Source organism: Syngnathus scovelli, chromosome 2 (assembly GCF_024217435.2).
Source record: "Syngnathus scovelli strain Florida chromosome 2, RoL_Ssco_1.2, whole genome shotgun sequence".
Classification (NCBI taxonomy): Eukaryota; Metazoa; Chordata; class Actinopteri; order Syngnathiformes; family Syngnathidae; genus Syngnathus; species Syngnathus scovelli.
In genome coordinates, this window is record NC_090848.1 from 16403124 (window position 1) to 16424957 (window position 21834).

General features: G+C 41.0%; 1 protein-coding gene across 2 annotated transcripts in view; it reads left to right on the forward strand.

Moving 5' to 3' along the window:
* prex1 (phosphatidylinositol-3,4,5-trisphosphate-dependent Rac exchange factor 1) overlaps nucleotides 1-21834 on the forward strand; it is a 62580-nt gene that overhangs the window by 14527 nt on the left and 26219 nt on the right. For both annotated transcript variants that reach the window (XM_049755595.2, XM_049755594.2), the window contains exons 4-11: nucleotides 3344-3448; nucleotides 7207-7308; nucleotides 7761-7922; nucleotides 12521-12654; nucleotides 12904-13019; nucleotides 14297-14446; nucleotides 17574-17721; nucleotides 21685-21785. In XM_049755595.2, coding sequence (XP_049611552.1) covers nucleotides 3344-3448; nucleotides 7207-7308; nucleotides 7761-7922; nucleotides 12521-12654; nucleotides 12904-13019; nucleotides 14297-14446; nucleotides 17574-17721; nucleotides 21685-21785 — 1018 coding nt within the window. The remainder of the gene's footprint in view (nucleotides 1-3343; nucleotides 3449-7206; nucleotides 7309-7760; nucleotides 7923-12520; nucleotides 12655-12903; nucleotides 13020-14296; nucleotides 14447-17573; nucleotides 17722-21684; nucleotides 21786-21834) is intronic.

Consider the following 21834-nt stretch of genomic DNA (forward strand, 5'->3'; position numbering starts at 1 on the left):
TCACGTAAAGACTAACAGTTACTAAAAAGCGAAATTATGCAAAGTAGTGGTTAATGCTGAGTCTGCATAGTTTGTGGTCAGTAGTACCGAAAGAAAAGGGGATTTTTTTGGGTCCTCACTTTAAAGTCAAATGCCTTGAATGAATATCAGAAAAACTGTCTGCGCCGACTTTAACCACAATGTAAAAACATGCTACGGATGTTACTCATATTGAACTGCACTGGTTATATTTTCTATGGAAAATATAATTTCTTAAATTACTTTTACTTATACCGCTTAATATAGTAGCACTGTTCGATTTGTGTCATCAACCTTTGAGACTACTTATAATGTATTTGGAGCGTCTCCTCGGCTCTTGGTAAACATTCCACCCATCCATCCTGCTGCCTCCACCCCACCCTGGACTTCCACCGCTACCACCGCTCCCCTCTGTTTGAACTCGTATGGCCTCTGGGGACAAACAAAGAAGAGTCTGTGTCCTGTGAGGAAGAGCTGCTGTGTCAGTCTGCGAGGGGACAATGCCTTTCTGCTGGTCGATCGCACTCCATCTCCAGCTCGTGCTGCCTCACTTTGTCTTGCTTTAACCAACTATTTTCAAGTCAACTTTCACTGAGGCCGTTGAGTGTTACAGCTGGGTACTGTGCCACAGTTTGTTGCAGCGATGCTGGAACTTTAAACCACATCTTTAAACAAAATTGCTCCACCGCAATTTGGGTGATTAATTAATCAAAGAAGCTAAAAGCAAAACGTTGTTAAATTCTCATTGACATCACAATGCACAATATTTTTGTCGAAGCACGCTTTGCTTCACCCTCACTGAATAGGAAGTGCTACATTGACACATACATTGAGTGTGAAGTGTTGTGAATTCTTTTCTCTTTTTGACATTTTGGTCCTGCTCAGCTTTTACATCTGTTTTGGTAATACTATTGACAAACCTATCTATAGTCATACGTATGTCCCAAACAACTCTGTAATTGCATGCTGCATGAAATGACTTGTGTCTGTTGATGACGCCTTCAATTGGCTCATCAGATGAGACCTTCACACATGTGCCGGAGACGTCAAAGCCGTTCCGTCTGTCAGGGTGGAAAATTGATTACGGTTAGTCTTTTTCCATTACTGCGTGGTCAGACTGGGCCACAGAAAGGTCAGACTATGGAGGTGCAAGCAGGAGGTGCTTGAATTTGGAACTGGAATTTAACTGGAAAACAACTGAATGTGATGGGAAAGAAGATGGTTGACTGAAGGCAGTATTTACTAAAACCGATTTTTTTTGAGATCGTGAGTCAAAGCAGTAAATCAAAACCATGAAATGTCACTATTCATTTCGTAATTATTTGCATAAAATAGTCAGTTTCCAATGTAACATTCCACCATGTCTACAAAAACATTTGCAGACGTTCCTTTAATTCCAAATGACTATGTCATGTTGTGTCAGCAGTCAAGCAGTCTAAAATTCCAATACAGATGTTATGACCATTTCATGAAACTGTTCCCTTAAAATTTTACTGCAAGTGTAAATATTGTTCCAAAGCCAATCCCCACACGGGCTGAGAAAGTATCCAATTTAAATCCCATTACAAAATGTAACTTGATTTCACGAGAATTATCTGGAAAACTAAAAACCAATTTCTCATCTTTTGGTACTATTTATAAGCAGATTTTCAAACGTCATCATAATTTCAACTCATGTCCTGTATAAATAAGAATAAACAAGTATAACTTATTTTAAAAAGAGCTTTAAAATGCCCACTGTTTTATTCAGCAGCATGAATTGTGACACAACCTGGCAACGCTCTCCCAAAATAATAATACGTTTGTATGAAATGTAGCTAGTGTGAAAAGGCTCAAATTTTCACATCATGTTTCTGCTGACGTGTGGCGCAGTGTTTATGTGTTGTGCTTTGCAGGTACTGCGCTTCCCCCTTTGTAGCTGCATATCAGTTACACTCCCCTTTTGCAGCTCGTGACCTTCGTCACCTTCAGCACTGATAGCTTTCAGCCAATTGGTCGCCCCCGTCTGGCACCCTCCGGTCGTAGCCCTTGACCCCAGGCTGAGTTCAACACCATGACTGGGATTTGATTAACCGCCCACATTGTTCCATAAGACCGGCTGCCAATCAAGGCTGATCATTAATATTCAAAGACAAAGTGTTTCATCCTTGAAACGTCTTTATCGGCACGGTTATTGTTGCTTCAGATTATTTATTTTTTTAGCCGCATCAAAAACTAGCTTTTGGAGTCAAGAAATCATAGTTGAAGACTCTGCCCGTAGGGTAATCCCACCTCTCCAAAGTCCAAAAAGTAATTGCATGTTGGACGCGAAATCTGAGGCGTCAATATTTGCTCAATCTGGGCGTCTCTTCTGCGAGTCCTCCAACACTCACGTCATTATACGTTCTTAACTACAGCCATTATGCTTTCACTTCTCAGAGCGTGACACAAACTTCTCGTTTTGCTTTAGGAAAAACATTCCAGTGAAGAAGAATTTAAATAAAGCTTTACGTTTATCAAAGACTTGGGGAGCTATTCTGAGCACAAGTGGTGTCTTTCACCATCGTTCAGCATAGTCAATTGAAAGGCACTACTTGCGGCGACTGTTTGTTGACGTCCAAGGACAGAAAATCCTTCAGGTCGGTTTAGTCTTAAGCATACTTAGATACAAAGGCACTTATCCAAGAAAAGGTTTCTCTGCTGATTATGATTGAGAGTGCAAATGATTATTGCAGATTGAGTGATGTCACAATTTATTTGGTACATAGCAAGTCAAACCCATGATTTATTTGGCACAGTTTTTAATTCTGAATGCCATTTTTGAAGCAACCCACTAATATTTGTCCGGACCTGTGGTTGAGGGTTGGAGCACAGAGCGGGACTCAAACTCACTTTGTCTATGTGAAAGGCACCAAACCACGACACAACCAAAGCATATTTTAAAATTTACCCAAATATAGGTCCAGCCCCAAATTGTATGATTGCAGATTCTGCTGCCTTGATATCCAAATAATTATAGTGACATATATTTGCGGACCATGTGCAGTTAGTACTCATAGTATCCCATTGTAGGGATTGTAGCTAACTTTAGGTACATAACAAGGACTCACAACAGAAGGCAGACGAGGTCAATTGTGGCCTCAATGGTGTCTCTGCGTTGTGTGCCCAATGCTATGTGAATAATGAATGATAAACGAGAGGCCAATGTATCACTTTACACATGAAAAACAGGACATAAAAAGGTTTGTTCGAGGTAGGCCATTTACAAGACAATGTGTCATTATTAACTGGCAAAAAAGTGTAAGATCTGTCATCCCTATTGTGTATTTCTTCTTCTATTTTGCAGAGGGAGAGTTTCTCAGTTTATGGCGAGTACTGTAGCAACCATGAGAAGGCTTTGCGGCTCCTCATGGAGCTAAACAAGATACCCCACATCAGGACTTTCCTCCTGGTGAGTAGCCAGTTTTACCCTCTTTAACTGCACTGTGTATCTTTTATGAGTAATATGTTCTTTAATGGTGCTTGTCCTTACATTTGTTCCCAATTTGTTCCCACCCACTCCCATCATCATCATCTGTCTCTCCAAATCTCCCTCTCATATATTTCTTCTAATATCATCTCCCTCCTCTTTTTTCCTCTCATTATATCAACCCCATTTCCATGTTTTAACACTTGCATAAAGAGACTGAGACCATAGCAGGGTCCTAGGGGTTCTTCCTGCCTGGACAGGATGCAACTGCCATCAAGGTCACTTTTGTGTGATACTCTTGTAGTGTTTCCGCTGCCAGCTGTTTCCATGTTTTGACACCCTGAACGCCGGGCCCCAGACAATAAGCTCAAAGCGGTGAGCAGGATTTGCAGAGGAAATTTTCTGCAGACTTGTAGGGACTGAGCAGATAGGGGGGCCGGGGGTCAGCCAGCTGCGTATTGCTGGCAGCCGGGATGGGATTGGTAGAATGAGCCGATGTACATGAGTTTGTTGTTTCCAGATGGTTGCGGCTGCGGCTTTCTTCTGACCCGTAAGTCTGGAAACAGCGCGATCAGAGTAACAATGTTGGTGTTGACTTTGGAATTACTGATCAGTCTTTGTTGCGGCTAAGTGATCCTCCATTTAGGTTCATCAAATTACTTCACATCATTCGTATGTAGTATGTGTGCCAGATTGAGGTCGGAGGATGCCACTGGCTTGGTCTTGCAAGCTTCAGCAAAACAGAAACATTGTCACAGAGTCAAACAAACAAGATACAAGTTGAATTCCGCTATTTGGCATTTCACCAGCATTTTTGGCAAAACACGTGGTCATAACAAAGTTGCATAACATTTTTTAATATGTCAACAACTAAATTCCAAGCAGCAGCAGTTTAACAGTTCAGGCATTTGAAATTTTCTTTGCCTTTTAGGTGAATGTTTCTTTTGCAACACCTATCCCAAAAGAACATACTGGAATACATTTCCAAGCAGTGTTTTCATGTATTTTAGTCAAGGTTGAGTGTTTTTTCTTTTACAGTGTTTAACTTACAGTATTTATAAACTAACTTGTATGGACGTTAAATGTAATAATAAGTGATGTTAAAAAGTTTGCCTCATCATTTATCGTCCATTTTTTTGTACTTGCCTATCTCAACTGATTTTGTTCAAGATGCTGGATCCATCTGGAATTGGTTGAAAGCCAATTGCAGGACACACTCATAGAAACAACCATTCACACTCACATTCACATCATAAGGACGATTTAGAGTCTTCCTTAACCCACACAATGATCGAGAGAACATGCAACACTTCACACTGGAGGGCCAAAGATGAGATTTAAGCTCCATCAGGTCATTCTCTGCAGTGTCAAATTCCCTTGTCATTTTCCTTCTCTGAAAGTGAGGATATTCATGCAAATTGGAAACTGAGCGTCTGGAATTTCATGTAAAAATTGAATGTTAATTAGTTTGGAGGAGAAGAACAGAAGTTAAAAGCAGAAAAGGAGGTCAGAGTGAAGAACCAAAGAAGAAATGGGGGAGTTCTAGCTTTAGGCTAGCAGATTATAAACAAGTAGGGAAAAAAAAGAGCGAAGCGGTGCACTTGATTGGATTTAGAAAGTGGGGTGTTCAATAGAGATAGATCGTCTGCGTGAGTGTGCGTACGTGCGGTGGGGGGGTTTTAAGGAATTTATTCACCCGCACAAAGGCTGCACAACCACCAATTTAAATCAGTTGGCTTCAGTTCAAAGCAGAGGAAATGTATAGTGCCAATTTATCTTTTCATATATATAAAGACATCCATATACAAACGAACTTGCGATAAACAAGTACTTTGAAGACGCAAAAGGAACAATCTTTAACAGAACCAATGTATCGGGCAGCCGTCTGATTCGACCAGTGGGATTGAGCAAAATTGGGCTAGTCAAGCAATGAACAATACACAATACAAATCAGCAGTGCGAGAAATAATTGTAATAGTAGTAGAGCGAAGCGCTGCACTTGATTGGCTTTGTACCTCTAAGATTAACATTGTCTGACCTCGAATTAGTCAATTTTTACGTTGTAATCCTCCCGTAAGAGATTATGGAAGTAGAAATAATCCACTTCAGATTTACTGATTACCCCTTTTGCCTTACTCTACTTTGTAGTGAGATTACACATAAAAAATGAAAGTGTAATGTGACTAATGCTACAAAAAACACTTCTGAAATGGCATCATGATGGTGTCAAAATCACAGCAGCTTGGTGCACCATGGGAAATTCCCAAACAGTTGAGGCCTATGGCAGGATAACAAAGAGATTATTCAAGACAAGCCTGAGCCAGCCTTAACTACAGTATAAGCTTCACCAAAATGGAAGCTTGCTCTTAAATATAGAGTCTGCCTACCAGACTGAATTGGGAAGAATCTGGAAGAAGGCTCCACCGGTGAGGAGCCCGATTACTAAGGGCTTCCTATTTTCGAGATTCTGGGAGCCACAAGCAGATGTGGTCTCTAGTACTCTACTAGGAAAGACACTACGGGGGTCATTGGAAACATAAGGGGACATTTTGCTTATTCATGTCTGTGTTTGTTTATGTATATGAGCCCCAAGATTGTTTGGTGTCCAGTCCAGGTTGTACTCCTACTCTTGCTTAAAATCAGGTGGCTTAGACTCCAGCAACCGCCATTATCCTAATAAAGATAAGCTGTAACGGAAATTTGGAAGGGGAAAATGGTTGATATACTTTTAGTTGTCTTGTCTGCAGCCCAAACTAAAGATGTGACAGGAAGTGGCGGCGGAAGCTGTTTGTGTTTGTGGTGTTTATTTCGAACATTAAAAGAAATACAAAAAAAGTAAAAAAAAAAATACAGGAAATTATAACTCCATAGTACAATAGAACAAAAAAAGAAAAAAAATGACATTGCATTATAATTTTAAAAAAGCGTTTTTTGTAACAATGAAAGTTGCATGACCCAAATTCCTTTTCATTGATAAAAAAATAATTGTTCTATGCATGCTTTTGACCTCGTGCATGGTTAGCGCTGTGTAAACATGAAACAATTTGTGTAGAAAGAAAGGTATTTGGAAAATGCGCCACATCCCTAGCTTTTCTCCTCAACAAGAACAGATTACAGCTCTGTAACCGGCGATGTTACACATTGCTGTTCTGAAATGAAATGAGAACAATTATCATAGGTCATTGGTGAAAGAGAAAGAAGAACAAAAACAAATGCTGCACTGAAGGCTGTGGGGAAAGAGTCCAAGCTCAAAGTTTTCAAGTCAGATGCAAACAAAAAAAGAAATGATTAAAGCAATTTTTTTGGGGAGTGGACAACACAGCAACAATACAGATACAGCTTTCCATGTATTTTCCTTATCCACTATAAGCAATGCATTCAGATAGTGAGAAGGAAAACTTTTTGTTGGTCTGTTTTTAAGTCTGCCACTATTCTTTTCATGAAACGTGGTTGACTCTGCAAGCAGGAACTCAGGACATCAGCTGGAGTTTCATTGCATACTTTTCTGGAATCACGCTCAAAGTGAAATTGAGAAGTTAAGAATAGAGAATGATCCTACTTCTGCCAATTTGTCCATGTTGAGAGACAACAACACAACAGCAGACCGCTGACCTGAGATTTATTTGCATATTAGACCATTCCTTTCTGTTTTCTGTTTTAAAATTAGGAGTGCTACAGAGATCACCTATGCTTAATGTTAATTGTATGTTCACTTGCATGCATATTTGCCTCTTCCACAGCACTGTATGCTACTGGGAGGGAAGAAGAGCACAGATATTCCATTAGAGGGCTATCTTCTCACTCCCATCCAGAGGATCTGCAAGTACCCTCTTCTGCTGAAGGTCAAAACCCACTCAAATCTGAATTACCAGTGACTTGCTTTTTTAACATTTCATTTTTAGATACTGTAATTGTCTGGCCTGGTTTGACTGTTGCGTGCAACATTTTGACCAGATGTTGATCATTTACTGTACATGACATGCCATATTCTGTTGAGTTAAGATGTTATCATTGTGCAACACTATATTTCTATTACATTTAAATTGAGTGGTAATTATAATGACAGACATAATGAAAGATATCCATTTTATCTGATGACTTTGCTAAGGTAAGTCAAACCAGCTTTTATTTGAATTTGTTGAAGGAAAATCTGAAATGGAAGCTCTTGATAAGAACGTGTCTGGTAGCTATCAAGATACTAATTGTAATTTATGCTGTAGTAATTATTTTCTGCTGACAAAGAGAACGTCTTGTTTCTAAATCTCCTCCGGCTCCTCCCGTTTATCCACCACAGGAGTTACTGAAGCGGACCCCTAAGAAGCATGCTGACTATCCCGCTGTAGAGGAGGCTCTGCAGGCCATGAAGGCGGTCTGCTCCAACATCAATGAGACTAAGCGGCAGATGGAGAAACTGGAAGCCCTGGAACAGCTGCAGTCTCACATTGAAGGCTGGGAGGTGAGAACAAGGACAGCAGAGTGACAGCAGAGTGAGGCCCGAGTGAAAGCGTGACAATTGTAATCAGGTTGGGAAATGTGTGGGGGAAGTGGTGGAAATGAAGACAATTCCCATGGTATGCTTCCCCTTTGACATATTCCTTTTTAAAACATTTCCATTCACCCCTGATTCTCACTTGTGTCACTAAAAAGGCAGTACAAGGGGTAACTAAAACCACAGTATGTTCTGCTGCATTTTACACTTTGTTCCTAAAGTTTCAGGCCACCCTGGACACAACTGGATGGTCGTGAGACAACGTTCGGGGTGGCATGGCCAGATGCGACAATCTGTGATTGAGATGGATTCCTGCCAAAATTTTCAAACCGTCCAAAAATTTGCCACGGCAGTTACAGAGCAGTTGACCGAGTCGGCTGTAGTGAAAGGGGGTGGAAGCAACTAAAGTTGGCAGTACGTAATTGGGTGTAGTAAAACATGGAGGCTGTCTGTAGTAGGACAGAAAGGATATGTATTTCCATGGCATCTTGCACTCTCCGCCTACAGCTTTTAGATATGCTAGCTTGAAGTGGCAACTCACCACCCCAAATGGAGGAGAAAAAGTTGCAGTGGGAAAGTGTTGCCCCACTGTAAATTGGTTAATTTTTGTCTCAATCTTTTTGTCCCTAATTAGGTACAAAAGAGGGGAGACAGCTTAGTGCTGAACCACATCATTGAGCTTAGACTGTAACATTAAGGAAAAGAATAAACACATGAACACCCTTCTTCTCACAGGGTTTTGGAAAAAATACATTTGTGTTGAGTGGGGCGGGGGGTGCAAAATTGCACTCTGAAAGTGAGAACTGTTTACAGTATTATAGCAAAATACTGCATCACATACAATTGTGTTGGCAAAGCATTCCAAATGAATGTCACCATGGAGGCTTGTGAACGACTATGCAAAATCGAGCGCTGGACAGATTTTTCATACGATACCTGAAGAGGTCCAAGAATGTTGTAAGAGGTTTTGCATCACTGACAAATGAAACAAGGAGTAGATCACACATTTCTATATAGTGCATACCAACAATAAATACTATCCTAAAGAGTTAATTGCCACCGTAGCCAAGAGCCTGCAGCAGGGGCACGGATGGGGCTTGGGAGCCGAATGAAGGGTCCAGTGCATTTTTCACGCCTCCCTCACCCACCACAACGGAGGCCTTGTCTTAGGAGGCACCACAGGGACAATCCACCTACACAGGGTGCCAAGGGGGATGCCAACAGGCATTCTGCCCAATCAGAAGAGATGGAGGATGCAGAACGCTAGCCTTACCAGAACTTGGGGGTGGTTCTATGAGGGGACCTTTGGAGGGAAGAGAGGCAAAAACAAAAACGGAAGGATGGACCCTGAGAGTGGGCCTCACTAGTACATCCTACTGTGTGCATGCCAAAACCAAACCACCATCTATCTTGAATTTCCTCTCCACAAAAATGTCAACATTTGACCATGATCACAGGTCACTATAAAATAGAAAAACAAAAAAATCCTCTGTAAGGAGGATATGTCAATAAATACTATAGAACTAATAAAAGTCTTTAGATATTCCTGCACAAAAATCTATCCCAATCCATTTTCTTTATGCTTCTTGTGGATTGTATAAGTCCCAAACTAGCAAACTATTGGAAAATGCAGCTATCTCATTAACATTGCATGCGGGAGCCGTCAAGGTGAAATTGCAGGTAAAATGAGGACACAACAAGGTTTAATTTTTTTATCTATCAGTGTCTACTCCCAACAGTCACCAACTAGTCCGGCATAAATATACTCTTGACTGTTATTTTTATGTTCTAGGTCAGGGGTCACCAACCTTTCTTAAACCGAGAGCTACTTCCTGGGTACTGATTAAGGCAAAGGACTACCAATTTGACATACACTTCTGAAATAGCCAATTTGCTCAATTTGGCTTTCACTATGTGTTATTATTGTCATTTGCAGTTAACATGTAAGTGTAATTTTAACAAGAATAGCAAAAATACAGCCAAACCTTGGTTTTTAACCACAATCCGTTTCAGAAGGCGGTTCGAGAAGCGAATCGGTCGAATTCCGAATCTATTTTTCCCATTACAAATAGTGGAAAAACATTCAATCCGTTTCAAGACACCCCCCCCCCCCCCGCCTTTTTTAAGCATTGTTTCATTTGCGCATATTTGTCCGATCGCGCAACTGCATCGCACCGCCGAACGCGCAACCGTAGCGCGTCGCCCATCGCGCAACTGCATCGCGCTGGTTGCATTGTTGTGACAGAGCCGTCGCTGAAATTTAGAAAATATTTTTAAAGTCCTGATGGACTTACCAAAATTTAAGTGGACCTAAGTGCGCAGGGAGCTTAATTTTGTCCGATCGCGCAACTGCAGCGCACGGCCGAACGCGCAACAGTAGCGCCTCGCCGACCGCGCAACTGCACCGCGCTGGTCGCATTATTGTGACAGAGCCGTCGCTAGAATTTGGAAAATATTTTTAAAGTCCTGATGTACTTTCCAAAATTTTAATGGACCTCAGTGAACAGGGAGCTTAATTTGGTCCCATCGCGCAACCGTAGCGCGCCGGGCGCTCATTGTCAACCGAAGAGAAAAAAATCCCGAATTTTTTGTTCGAATTCCGATTTGTTCAAGAACCAGGACGTTCGAAAACCGAGGTTTGACTGTAAAATAAATAGATAGAGCTCACTGACAAGTACCGCTATTCGAGCTAATTTTATAACAGTCCTGCTGTCAGGCGCAGAGCAGGGAGAGGACTCGAATGCAGAGAGTTCAATGTCCAAAAAGGCTTTTATTGTCGCCACTGACAGTCGAACAAAAAACGCCTCACTAGGAGGGACAAAAGGGAAAACAAAGGCGCCTCGAACCGAGGGAGAAAAAGGGGAAATCAAAGCGCCTCGAACCGAGCGAAATACAAAAACAAGGTAGCAATGTAACCAAGTTAACATCGGTGATCAAGGTGGCTCTAACAAGGCTTCTACGTGGAACTCGAGGGTTTCGTGATCGCTAGTGTTCTGACAAGGCAAGACGCACTGGCACTGGATACGGGGAAAGACGCGGGTTATATGGACACAGGAGGGGAACACAGGTGAAGACAGTTGGTCATTGACGCAGGTGCACACACTTGGAATCAGGGGATCACGTGACCGGACGCACAGGGGAAGGACACACTGACTGGAACGAGAGGAAACCACACAATAAAACAGGAAATGCACCGGACGACACATGACAGCCTGACACCCGCGGGCGACTCATGCGGTCCTCATGGGCGACCTGGTGCCCGCGGGCACCGTGTTGGTGACCCCTGTTCTAGGTTGTACTCCTTCGCTGTTGCGTAGCCTAAACAGAATTTGTTTGATAGCCAGATTCCCATTTTTCATTGCACGGATAGCATCTACGTACATGCCCACAATAGCGTTAGCACCCAGCAGCATCAAATGGATCATATGATCTTTTGTTTGAACACAGGCATTGTCTTGCTCATCTGAACATCAGCGTGATATACTCAGAAAGACATCCACTCCCCACCAATCCCTAACAGCATTAGTGTCTTGTTTTCTTCTCTAAGTAGACTCTCTTTAGGCTATTCACCTGCAGCCTTAATGGAAGCCCAGTCCACTCGCACCCAATCGGGTCCAGATACATTACACACAAATGCACACACATGCCCACACATTTTAACTCAGTGCAGTTAACATGAGGTTCAATCGATCGTAGTCTGATACACAATCTCGTGCTTAGCCCCAGCCAACCTTCTCAGTGTGTCTCTCCATACTTGTGACTGATGACCTTCCATCATAAAAACATCCCCGCGGGACTCAATAACTGACACTTGAGCACAGGCGTGGCCGGTCGAGGGGGTTTCCACGGTGTCCAAACATGAAAGACCGCAGTGTGGTCCAAATCTGATGTAAATGTGCATAGGGTGGTGTCCACACATGGGTGTATTTAGTTCCGGATGATTAAGAGTGGAATGAGCCCTTTTACAATGAGTAATGAGACCTGATGAGCTTTCAATTTCAGCAGGCCTTGTTTTGTCTTCTGAATCTAATATGTGAGTTTGTCCTTACAATATAAGGTTAATGGGAGCGCTTGACTTTTTACGATGAGCTCAGTTGTGCTTGTTGGTAGTTTAAGATCGGTAATTAGGGCATACATATCTTTCTAAACGCAATTGAAATATTCATTAAAAATATATGTTTGTAACCATTAGTAGCATGACACTTCCACCAACGTGTCACTTTTCTGTGAACGGATGTACTGGTGCATTTAGGGTCCTTTCTAAGTGCAGAATTGAAGGCTTAGTCTCCACCCCCTCCTAAAATGGGATTTATGTTTCCCTGAGGAAAATATAGAGCAAGGTAACCCCCATTGACTAGGATGTTTAGTGCATTCCTTGCATTACAGCTGCGGCCTGATGACATTTACATTAAGTGGTGGATGGCCAAGCATATGGTCACAAATTTAGGGATTTGTCCATTAAAATGATTCAATTAAAAACAAAGTGTTTTTTTTTCCCCAGCGTCAAGTCAAACTGTTGGTTGCAAGATGATTCCCATTCATTACATTTTTCTTTTTTCTTTCAGGGGACTAACTTGACGGACATCTGCACAGAGTTGCTGCTTCATGGAAATCTATTGAAGATCTCAGCGGGGAATATTCAAGAGCGAGTCTTCTTCTTGTTTGATAATCTTTTGGTTTACTGCAAGAGGAAGTCCAGGTGAGAAATAGTCATTGAAGGAAATGACTAATGAGCATTTAGAGAGTCGTTGAGGAGGTTTACTGTACACTCTATCGACCGTGTAACTGAATGGGGGGGGGGACATTTGAACAAATATATTTTTCTTTTCTGCAGGATATGCCTGCTTCATTTTTGTGAATGTTTGCATGAATGTGCAAGTGTTGCAGACGCTGTTTCACTGCCACCAGCGGATGTTGAGTGTAACCACAGCGCTGTCTCATTTCCTAGGGTTTCTGGCAAAAAGTCCACCAAGAGGACCAAGTCTATCAACGGTCCTCTCTATGTGTTCAGGGGGAGAATCAACACGGAGGTGATGGAGGTGGAAAATGTGGAAGATGGAACAGGTTCGTGTTTACTCAGCAATGTTGCATTCAGACTCTTACTCAGATTGTGGGCTTGACTGGTTATTCCGTCATTGAAATCTAAGCTCTTCATTAAATCACTGTCACGTAACAAATAGAATGGCAGTAGACCTCTTGAACCATCCAGGTTTGGGTAGTAGCATGTTGTATACTTTTATAAACACACTTTCTGTTTATGTAAATTTACTTCCCCTCTCTTTGGTAGTTCCCTTTTTGATGAAATTTTGAATTTTTCACCCCATAGAGTCATTAAAAATAAAAAATAAACTTCTTTGTTCCTGAATTTGGTCTTTCAGGATTACAATAGGTACTATGAAACTGATACTTGCTGACTGTTTGGGTGGGGTGTTGTCGTTTCACAGAGGATGTCGCGCACAACCTCATGCGGAATACGACCCGTTTGATGTCCAATATTCCGTTTAAGGTGTGGTTATAAGTCTGCAGTGCAAACGTTATCTCCAGCTCAGTGAGAAATGTGCATACTGGTTAATGCGGAACGCCAACACCTCATCTGTGGGCTGAATGTGGTTTGCCTATCAGTGCGATTCAGCTGGCACTGTTGTGAAAATGCGTTTGGCGATTTAGAAACACTGTCTTCCTCTCTATCACGTGTTTCCTCTTTCTTTCTTTTTTTTTTCCATTCTTTTCACATAATAAGTGTTTAGACTATTTGTGAAATCTTATCTGCTAAGATATTAACTGCTTACATATCTGGCCTAAATACGTAACAGATAACTAGTTCCAGAGTTGAATAAGATAAGGCCGAGTATTCCAGTATCAGAAGGGAAGTTTTAGCTTCTAAGGTAAAAGTTAAAAATGTCTCTAAGGGCTCCTAAACGTGACCAGATGTCAGCGTTTCTATTGATTTCCACCAGAAGCAAAACGCTCCCCCAGTGTATGTGCACACCCAAGCCGACATTTGCTTCTCCCAATACTACTGGAGCTACTCCCTATTGGGCTTCAAGTATGTCAAGTATTTACGTGACTTCTGCCCATGAGGCTAATGTAGCCCATTACCGGAGGCCATTAATTATTTAGATTACCGTATATACTGTAAACGCCACTGTTTAGCGCATGGCACTTGTCCGAAAATCAAATCATCTTGGTTACTACATTCCAGTCAGTGAAGAGAGCAGTAAAATTTGCGTTTGTATTCTTATTTGTTGTCTTGATTTGCTTTGGTTTGTTGTTAAAGGACCATCATTTTTGTTAATTTGATTGTATTTCTAAATGTGTGGGTTTTTTTTCCCCCTCCACAGCGGATTATCACAGCAACAACTACACTGTGACCAATGGCTGGAAAATCCACAACACAGCGAAAAACAAGTGGTTTGTCTGCATGGCCAAAACGGCGGAGGATAAGCAGAAGTGGCTGGATGCCATCTTGAGGGAGAGAGAGCAGAGAGAGAGTGAGTAACCTTTTGCAGTCAGTCGCTGGCGGAAGAAAAAAAGAAACTTTTTCATGAGACTCACTAAAATATCATTATGGACAATGCAGTGCAGTCAACTTTGGGGAAGGCCTCTTGCTCCCTCAGGTGACAAATTAATGACTGGATGTAATTTTGTCCTGAAATATCAATGTTGCGTCCTGTAGTGGTGTTCCACCTTGAACATGAGTTTTGGAAAGAAATATGATGCTTTAAGGTGGCATGACATTTTGCTTCAGCCAAAATTAAATGTCCAGTATTGCGTGTTACATGGTTGAATAAGCTACCTGGCCAATCCTAGCTTTCATCAAATTACCATTAAGGTACTGAAAATAGTCTGTGCTTTTAGTTTGTTTGGATACAAAGAAGTAGGTCAAACATTCTGTTTTGTGGAAAGATCAAAATATTAGTCTCCTTCAGGATTGACGGAACAAAAACGGATTTGAGTTTGACCATGTAACCTGCTTTTGTCACCCTAAATTGTGTTTACGCTGTCATTTTCATCCGTCCTTTGCCTTAAAAAGTGTTTCCACCTGTGTGTTGCGGGCCATCTGTCGTGATAATATTATGTGTATTACACACTGTGAATGGCTATAACCAGATTTGTCGTGCAACATAAAAGGCCACCCGATAGTATTGATGGCTTAAAAACATTTTTTTTTTTTTTAAATCTGATTGTTTGGATGGGATTTGGTCAACAGGTCACATTTCACAAGATGGTAAATTTGAATTTGTAATCCAGGCATATGTTGAATAATCACCCACAGCAGATTTTAACAACGTCAGATCTGATAGTGTGATGAATACGCACACAGGAGTGTGCGGCAGCTTGCGGTGTTAGATTACGAGCCGGCGGAAACTGACCTGAGGCTAACAGATGCCCGATCGGTCACAGCGCCCCGTTTCCACTCGCGCGTCCCTTTTGACAGTGTACACTTCTCACTGTCGGCTTACCTTTCTGTGAGCCTCTTTATTTTGGTCTTTCATTCTAAGGTTTGCTTCAACAAAGCCTGACATTTCACCTGATACATTTTGTGTGTTTTTACTGCGCTCGCACGTGGCTGCAATCAATCGTTCTAAAAGAGCACAATTGTTTAGGAACTGTGAGCCAGCTACATTACATTACCTGTATTTATGATAATTCATGCAGCGACCCCCCCACCACACACACACACAATTAAATTATTTTCGTAACATTATCCCAAACAAACGTGTCTGATTCTACTAATTATGGTGCCTGACGTTCTGAAATATATCCCACTGAATTCTCGTGAGAATATATGTGATTAGGTCATGCTGGTAAGTGAAAGATGACAAACAGCAGCTCAAGACAAACTATGGCAGCTGGACAAGAAGCTGAGAGGTCTCTGCACTGAAAAGACCCCCGTGTGTTGCTCAATAACAGTCATTGTTCTTCAGCTGCTGTCACACGTAACAGAACCCAGCATCCATCACGGTACGCCAGTACAACCACCTAAGACTCAGTGGACAAATAGACTTTTTATTCATTCTTTTTGTCCCTCTTATCTTAAAATCTTTAAAAAAAAAAAAACCTTAAAATTGCAATCCAACACTTGTCGCGTACATTTGATCGCTTTTCAATAAAACCTAAGGACTATTAAGATTGTTTGATTTCATTTGACAGGCATATAAAGCACACAGTATAATACAGCTCTGGGAAATTCAGCTTTAAGAACCCCAAAAAAGTTTGAGTTTCCATCCTTGTAATTATTTATTTAATTGTTAATTTTTCTTCACTTGATTGGGGTGCTTCTGCTGTAATCGTGAGTTTTCAAGTTGTCTTAACACACAATTGAAATACTAATTTAGTCCTTTTTTTCACAAAGGTCGTCATGCATAAATACATTTAATTTCACCCTGCAAACTGAAAAGTAAGCAGGACGAAACATTGGTGAAATCTAGTTCTGCATTACAGCACTTCTTTAAATATTATTAACACTGGGATTGAGGCTAAAAAAATGAGCTGCCCTGGGAAAATATTTTTGTTACTATTTATATTCGCTGGAACCTCAGAAGTACAACTCAGTTCATAACTGTTGCTGGTAGATATGTTCAGATTTTGACAAAGGCATCAGAATGATGATATTCATGTTGTGTTGGATGTGCCCTCTGAATAGACTTGAGTTGCTTTTTGAGTCTCAGGCTTGTGGTGAGCAAATGACAGACAATTTCACAATGCGGTTCAGAAGTTCACCAAAACCCACAAGGAAGGAGGTCCAAAAATGGAGGGGCAGCGCAACTCACAATAGGCGCTCACAGTGCATTCTTTGCTGTATACAAGCCATGCAATCACATCAACACAAAAACAAGATCCCAATCACAATGCCCTCCTCAACCTTGTCTCAAGAAATATCTTGCTCAGTTGGAACTAACATCTGCGATTGTTCTTATTTATTTATTTTTTTTGTCAAGATAAAAGTTTGGCATGGTATCAATACAAATGGCTGGGAAGTTCAGATGTGCTTGTTTCTTCAAATAGACCCAAGACCTGCTTTGTTCGTTGCTTTGAGGAAGGCTGTCTGAAATTAGGGTAGTACGGCAGGCAATGGGTCTCTCAAAGTGCAATTTACACCAATGTAGCGCATACGTCTGTTAATTGGATTTGATGCTAACTATAGTTGAGCCATAACCAAAAGCCAAAAACCTACATTTACTTAATATTTTAACATATTTTACCTATTGGCATATTTAACGCTGGGTTCCAACCAGAAATCCTACTTTGAAATCCTAAATCTAGTTTGAAACCCTACTCTGGATAACAAACCCTAGTTTGAAATGCCACATTGATAGCCGACCCCTAGTTTAAAATCCCATTCTTATTAAATGTATACAATTCAAATGATTTACTTCACTATAAAACCACGATACATACACATTTGAACTTTTTAACCTCATTTGTCCTCATCAAATGTGGCCTTTTCCTACCTCTGTCACACTAATGTACCCAAATTTCATGTCAATAATTACGGAAGTGGGATTTTCTATAAAACTTTGGGAAAAGTCTCATCGTACAAAATATGCATTTATTTAATCATCTAATTATTTTTCTTAATGCTGTGTCATCTTTTCTCTCTGTTACTTCATCTAGGTCTCAAACTCGGAATGGAGCGGGATGCTTATGTGATGATCGCGGAGAAAGGAGAGAAGCTCTATCACATGATGATGACCAAGAGCCGGCACCTCATTAAGGACAGACGCAGGAAGCTCAGCATTGTGCCCAAGTGCTTCATGGGAAAGTGAGTGCAAGAATGCTGCAGTGCTTTTCACAAGCACGCTTGTATTCAGTCTTCCTGGAAAGTCTTGGCATGATTTCCTCTGTCTTCCCTACATCCTCTACCTCTGCTTTGGCTTTTTATTCCAAAGCCTTTCCTTCATCTCAAGCCAAGTCCTTAGTCCAAGTCTTCCCGAAAAGTGAGGCCAATCTGACATCATGAATAATAACTGGTACCAACCAGACTTATACCACCAGGAGACCTCAAACTGAGGCGGTCCCTCTTTCATTCAGATTTTTGTAGCACAAATAAACAAAAAGAGCCTTTTCAAACTTGTCTCGGAGAACGACAAATAAAACTCTGCGAGACTGTTATAACAAGAAAAGTAAATGAAAACCAAAACATGGGCAGGACTGTCTGCAATATGACAACTCTAAATGTCATTGACATTTCATCAACTTTACTGTGATGAGTGCTTACTTGCCTTATTTTTCCAATTTCATTAAAGTAGCTTGGATTGGCTGCTTTATACACTCCAGACATAGACTTTTTATTTGCATGACTACATGGGCTGGGCTGTTCCACACAACATAAATCAGGACATAACCCTGTTAAATTTTGAGTTTTGTGCTCAGTCAATGACCTGGTCATTTATAGTCTGCTTCTTTCACCGCAGACAAGTTCCAACTTGGGTGAACCAAAAATAAAATTAGTCAGTATGAACCACTATGTTTTTTGTTGCAAAAAAATAAACCTTATTGATGGAAGAAAAATACAAAATAACAGAAGACATGAGAACCAAGTCAATGAAACCACCATTAAAAATGAAACATGGTTAACAGAGGTAAACACAAATAATAAGGAAGAATGCAAATATATTCAAGCGTAACAGTTTTGAAACTATGGATATATATGGCTGTTGGTAGAATATTATATGAAAGCTCTCTGGTCAAACACATGATATTCAATTCCAACATAAATACAAATGCACAATAGGAATTATGTTTTTAAATGTAGCAGAACCAAATAAGAAAAAGACAAATAAAAAATTGCTTGTTGTTTTCCAATCAACAATTTCCTCAGCGGCATCACACGATGTCCTCTGAATACAAATAGCATAAGTAATTCGTCTGGCTTGTTTGTGAAGCGTAATAAGAACCCTTTCATAGCAGAGCACATACTAGCAAAACATTGGTCTTTGTTGACTTCCAATATGATTTAAAGAACCAGAGTACAATAATATGATTTAATGAGTTGGAGCCAAATAAAAGAGAAATAAATATAGTTCTAAAAGAGCGGGATGGTTATGATGGGCCTCTGGCAGCACTCTGCTCTCTCTGCCCTTTAACTGAATGTGCCACCGGTTCCGTTTGTTCCCATCGGGGCCCACTATTTTAAAATTGTGAGTCATAATTATCATGTTCTGCCCGTCCACTTGTATGTCACAGCTCAGCGCCGGCAGTCGCTTTCAATCGAGTTCAAATTGTAATGTTAGTCGACGTGAGCTTTCTCTCCTCCTGCAAGTCCGCGCTGTCCTCACTTCATCACCGTGTCAAGTGCAGTTGACGAGGGCAACTCGTATCTGCTCTGTGCATTCGTCTTACTGTCCAATGGGCAGCAGCCGGTGCCTGCACACTTATTTAATTAAATAGAGTGGCCGCTTTGATAACAGTCTGCTGTCCTGATAGCAAAATGTCATCGTCTAACTGATCTTTGTCAGCGTTAATACACATTAACACTGTCCTAGTATTATTTTTTTCCTTTCTTCTTCATGCTAAGAAAACACTTGTGGGGATAAATGGGCATCATGTCCAAATTCCTTTCAGCTTTCATCTGATTGGCACTAGCGTTCATTTTACTCAGTAAAAACTTTGTTCATCCTAGAAGGGCGACTGAGTTATTGATGTACAGGTTTGTAAAAACAGCAGCAAGCATTGTCTAACTCTGTATACTGTACATTATTGTCCTGAGAATATCAGAACAAAATGCAATATGATCGTATTCATGATTGGTTCAAGGCCAAACAACATGCATGGATGAAGCGCACCAAGCCATTATCCTTATCGTCCATCATTCACTGCGTGGTGGTGGAAAGCTTCCTGTGCTTTTTTTACACACGCACACACACCATTAGCAATCATGGTCATCATGATAATTTCTATAACAGTACCGTAACCCAAATGAATTTTGCATAGCACCTACACGCACTTGAATTCGCTGTCAACTTTGATTACCAGTCACCGGCCTTGATGTGAACGTTCACGAACAAAGAGGCACCGTGTGCTAAAATTGAACGCAAATGCGACAAACGTGGACCCGAGAGACATCGGACGCACCTGGCTCTTCCCTGGTCAGAGAAATTAATTATGATCAAGTGCAACTTTTGTGCTGCGGGCTCTCGACAAAGGTTGCCATGGCAGATGGTTCAAGGTGTCCGCTCTCTTCTCTTGCATCCTCGACGTGCATGCACACACTTGCCATAGCAGCTAGGTGTGTTTGTTTTGTGTATACTCACTAAGGGGGCGGCCACATACATTACACCGATGCCTGAAAGCATAATTTAAATGTAAATGCATTAATATTGCCAGCGGCTTCAGCCTCATTATTATTGTATACAAGCACACATACACACATATGTGCATGCATGCGCTCGCGTCCTGAGATCAAGTGATGCAAGCAGACTGAGTCGATTCAAGAATCAAGAGAACAAAATCTTTTTTTATTTCCATACATGCCCGGCTGACATTAAATCTAAAGACTACTAATGTAAGTAGCAATAATATCACAGTTTTATATGTGCAATATAGTTTTTTCATTTTATTAAATTATGTCTTAGAAAGACAAATGTTGCGCATACCTTGGTTGTAGTGTTCAGAGTGGATTTTGTGATCCTACTGGATGACACATTAACCTTATCCATGTGCATTTTGATATGCAAATGTGGAACGACCGTATACTTCTGCCAAGGATATGTTTTCATTTTGGTGCTGATCACTTTGTTAGTTTACTTTGTGGGTTTATGGGATGAATTTGATTTTGGCCTTGATTTGTCAATCACTGTGCACATAGTGTTTATAGCAACAATAATGAACACTCACCTTCACATCTATGGGAAAGTAAAGGTAGCATAGCATATATGTTTCTAGATCCCCAAAATTTCAGTTAAAAGTATGTATGACAGATGCTCTGATTGCTCCCCTAGTTTTCTTATTCTGGTTTGTTTGCACTTTTCTGGGTTTTTACATAGAAGAAAAACACTGCTTCATATGGGCTGCCCTTCCCATTAGCAGACAAGAGCCATTTAGCGATCAATAGCACAGTCAATAATGCATTGCGCTTGTTGTCATATAGAGACAAAGCTTTGGGCAAAAAGATGCTTACGACTCAAAACATCTTCATCTGCTTTTTCACAGTTAATGCTTGAAGAAATGTTGACAGGATCCAACAGAAACAGTTGGACTCTTTGCGTCCGCTCAGTTTCTTTTGGCGCGGGATGCATCGCTGCACCACAAATATTGTTGCGTCTTTACCACCCAAGTGAGCGGTGCTGCTGCTGCCGCATTACTAAAAGTCCTTTTTTCCTCTCACAAATTCAAAGCGCCTCCAGCTGCTACCCTGTCTCCGCTGGAGTCTTAGGAGATGAACTCCCCCACTCCAAATAGTAGAATTCGCTTTGATGCGAAGTCCTGACAGTTAACATGTTGATTTGTTTCAGAAGGCAACGTGTTTAACTGATGAAGTGAGTGGCTTCTAAATGTGAATAAAATGACTAAGCAGCTTGCTGAAATGATCCAAATTGATTCACAATCCATAATTGGCAATTGGTGCAATCAGCAGTTGAACTCAAGGCTCTAATCATTTCTGAAGCCAGTACCCCTCCCTCCCTCCCTAAAATCGTCATCCCACAAGAATCAAAATAAAGCAATACAGTTCTGTGTGAGTTAAAAAAAAATCCATCATTGACTCCTTTCTCTTTGTTTTTCTCAGCGAGTTTGTATCGTGGCTGATCGAGAGCGGAGAGATCAGTAAACCCGACGAAGGGGTCAACCTCGGACAAGCCTTGTTGGAAAATGGCATCATTCACCATGGTGAGATTTCAACACAAGACTGACTTCCTTTCCCTCTTTGTTCTTGCGT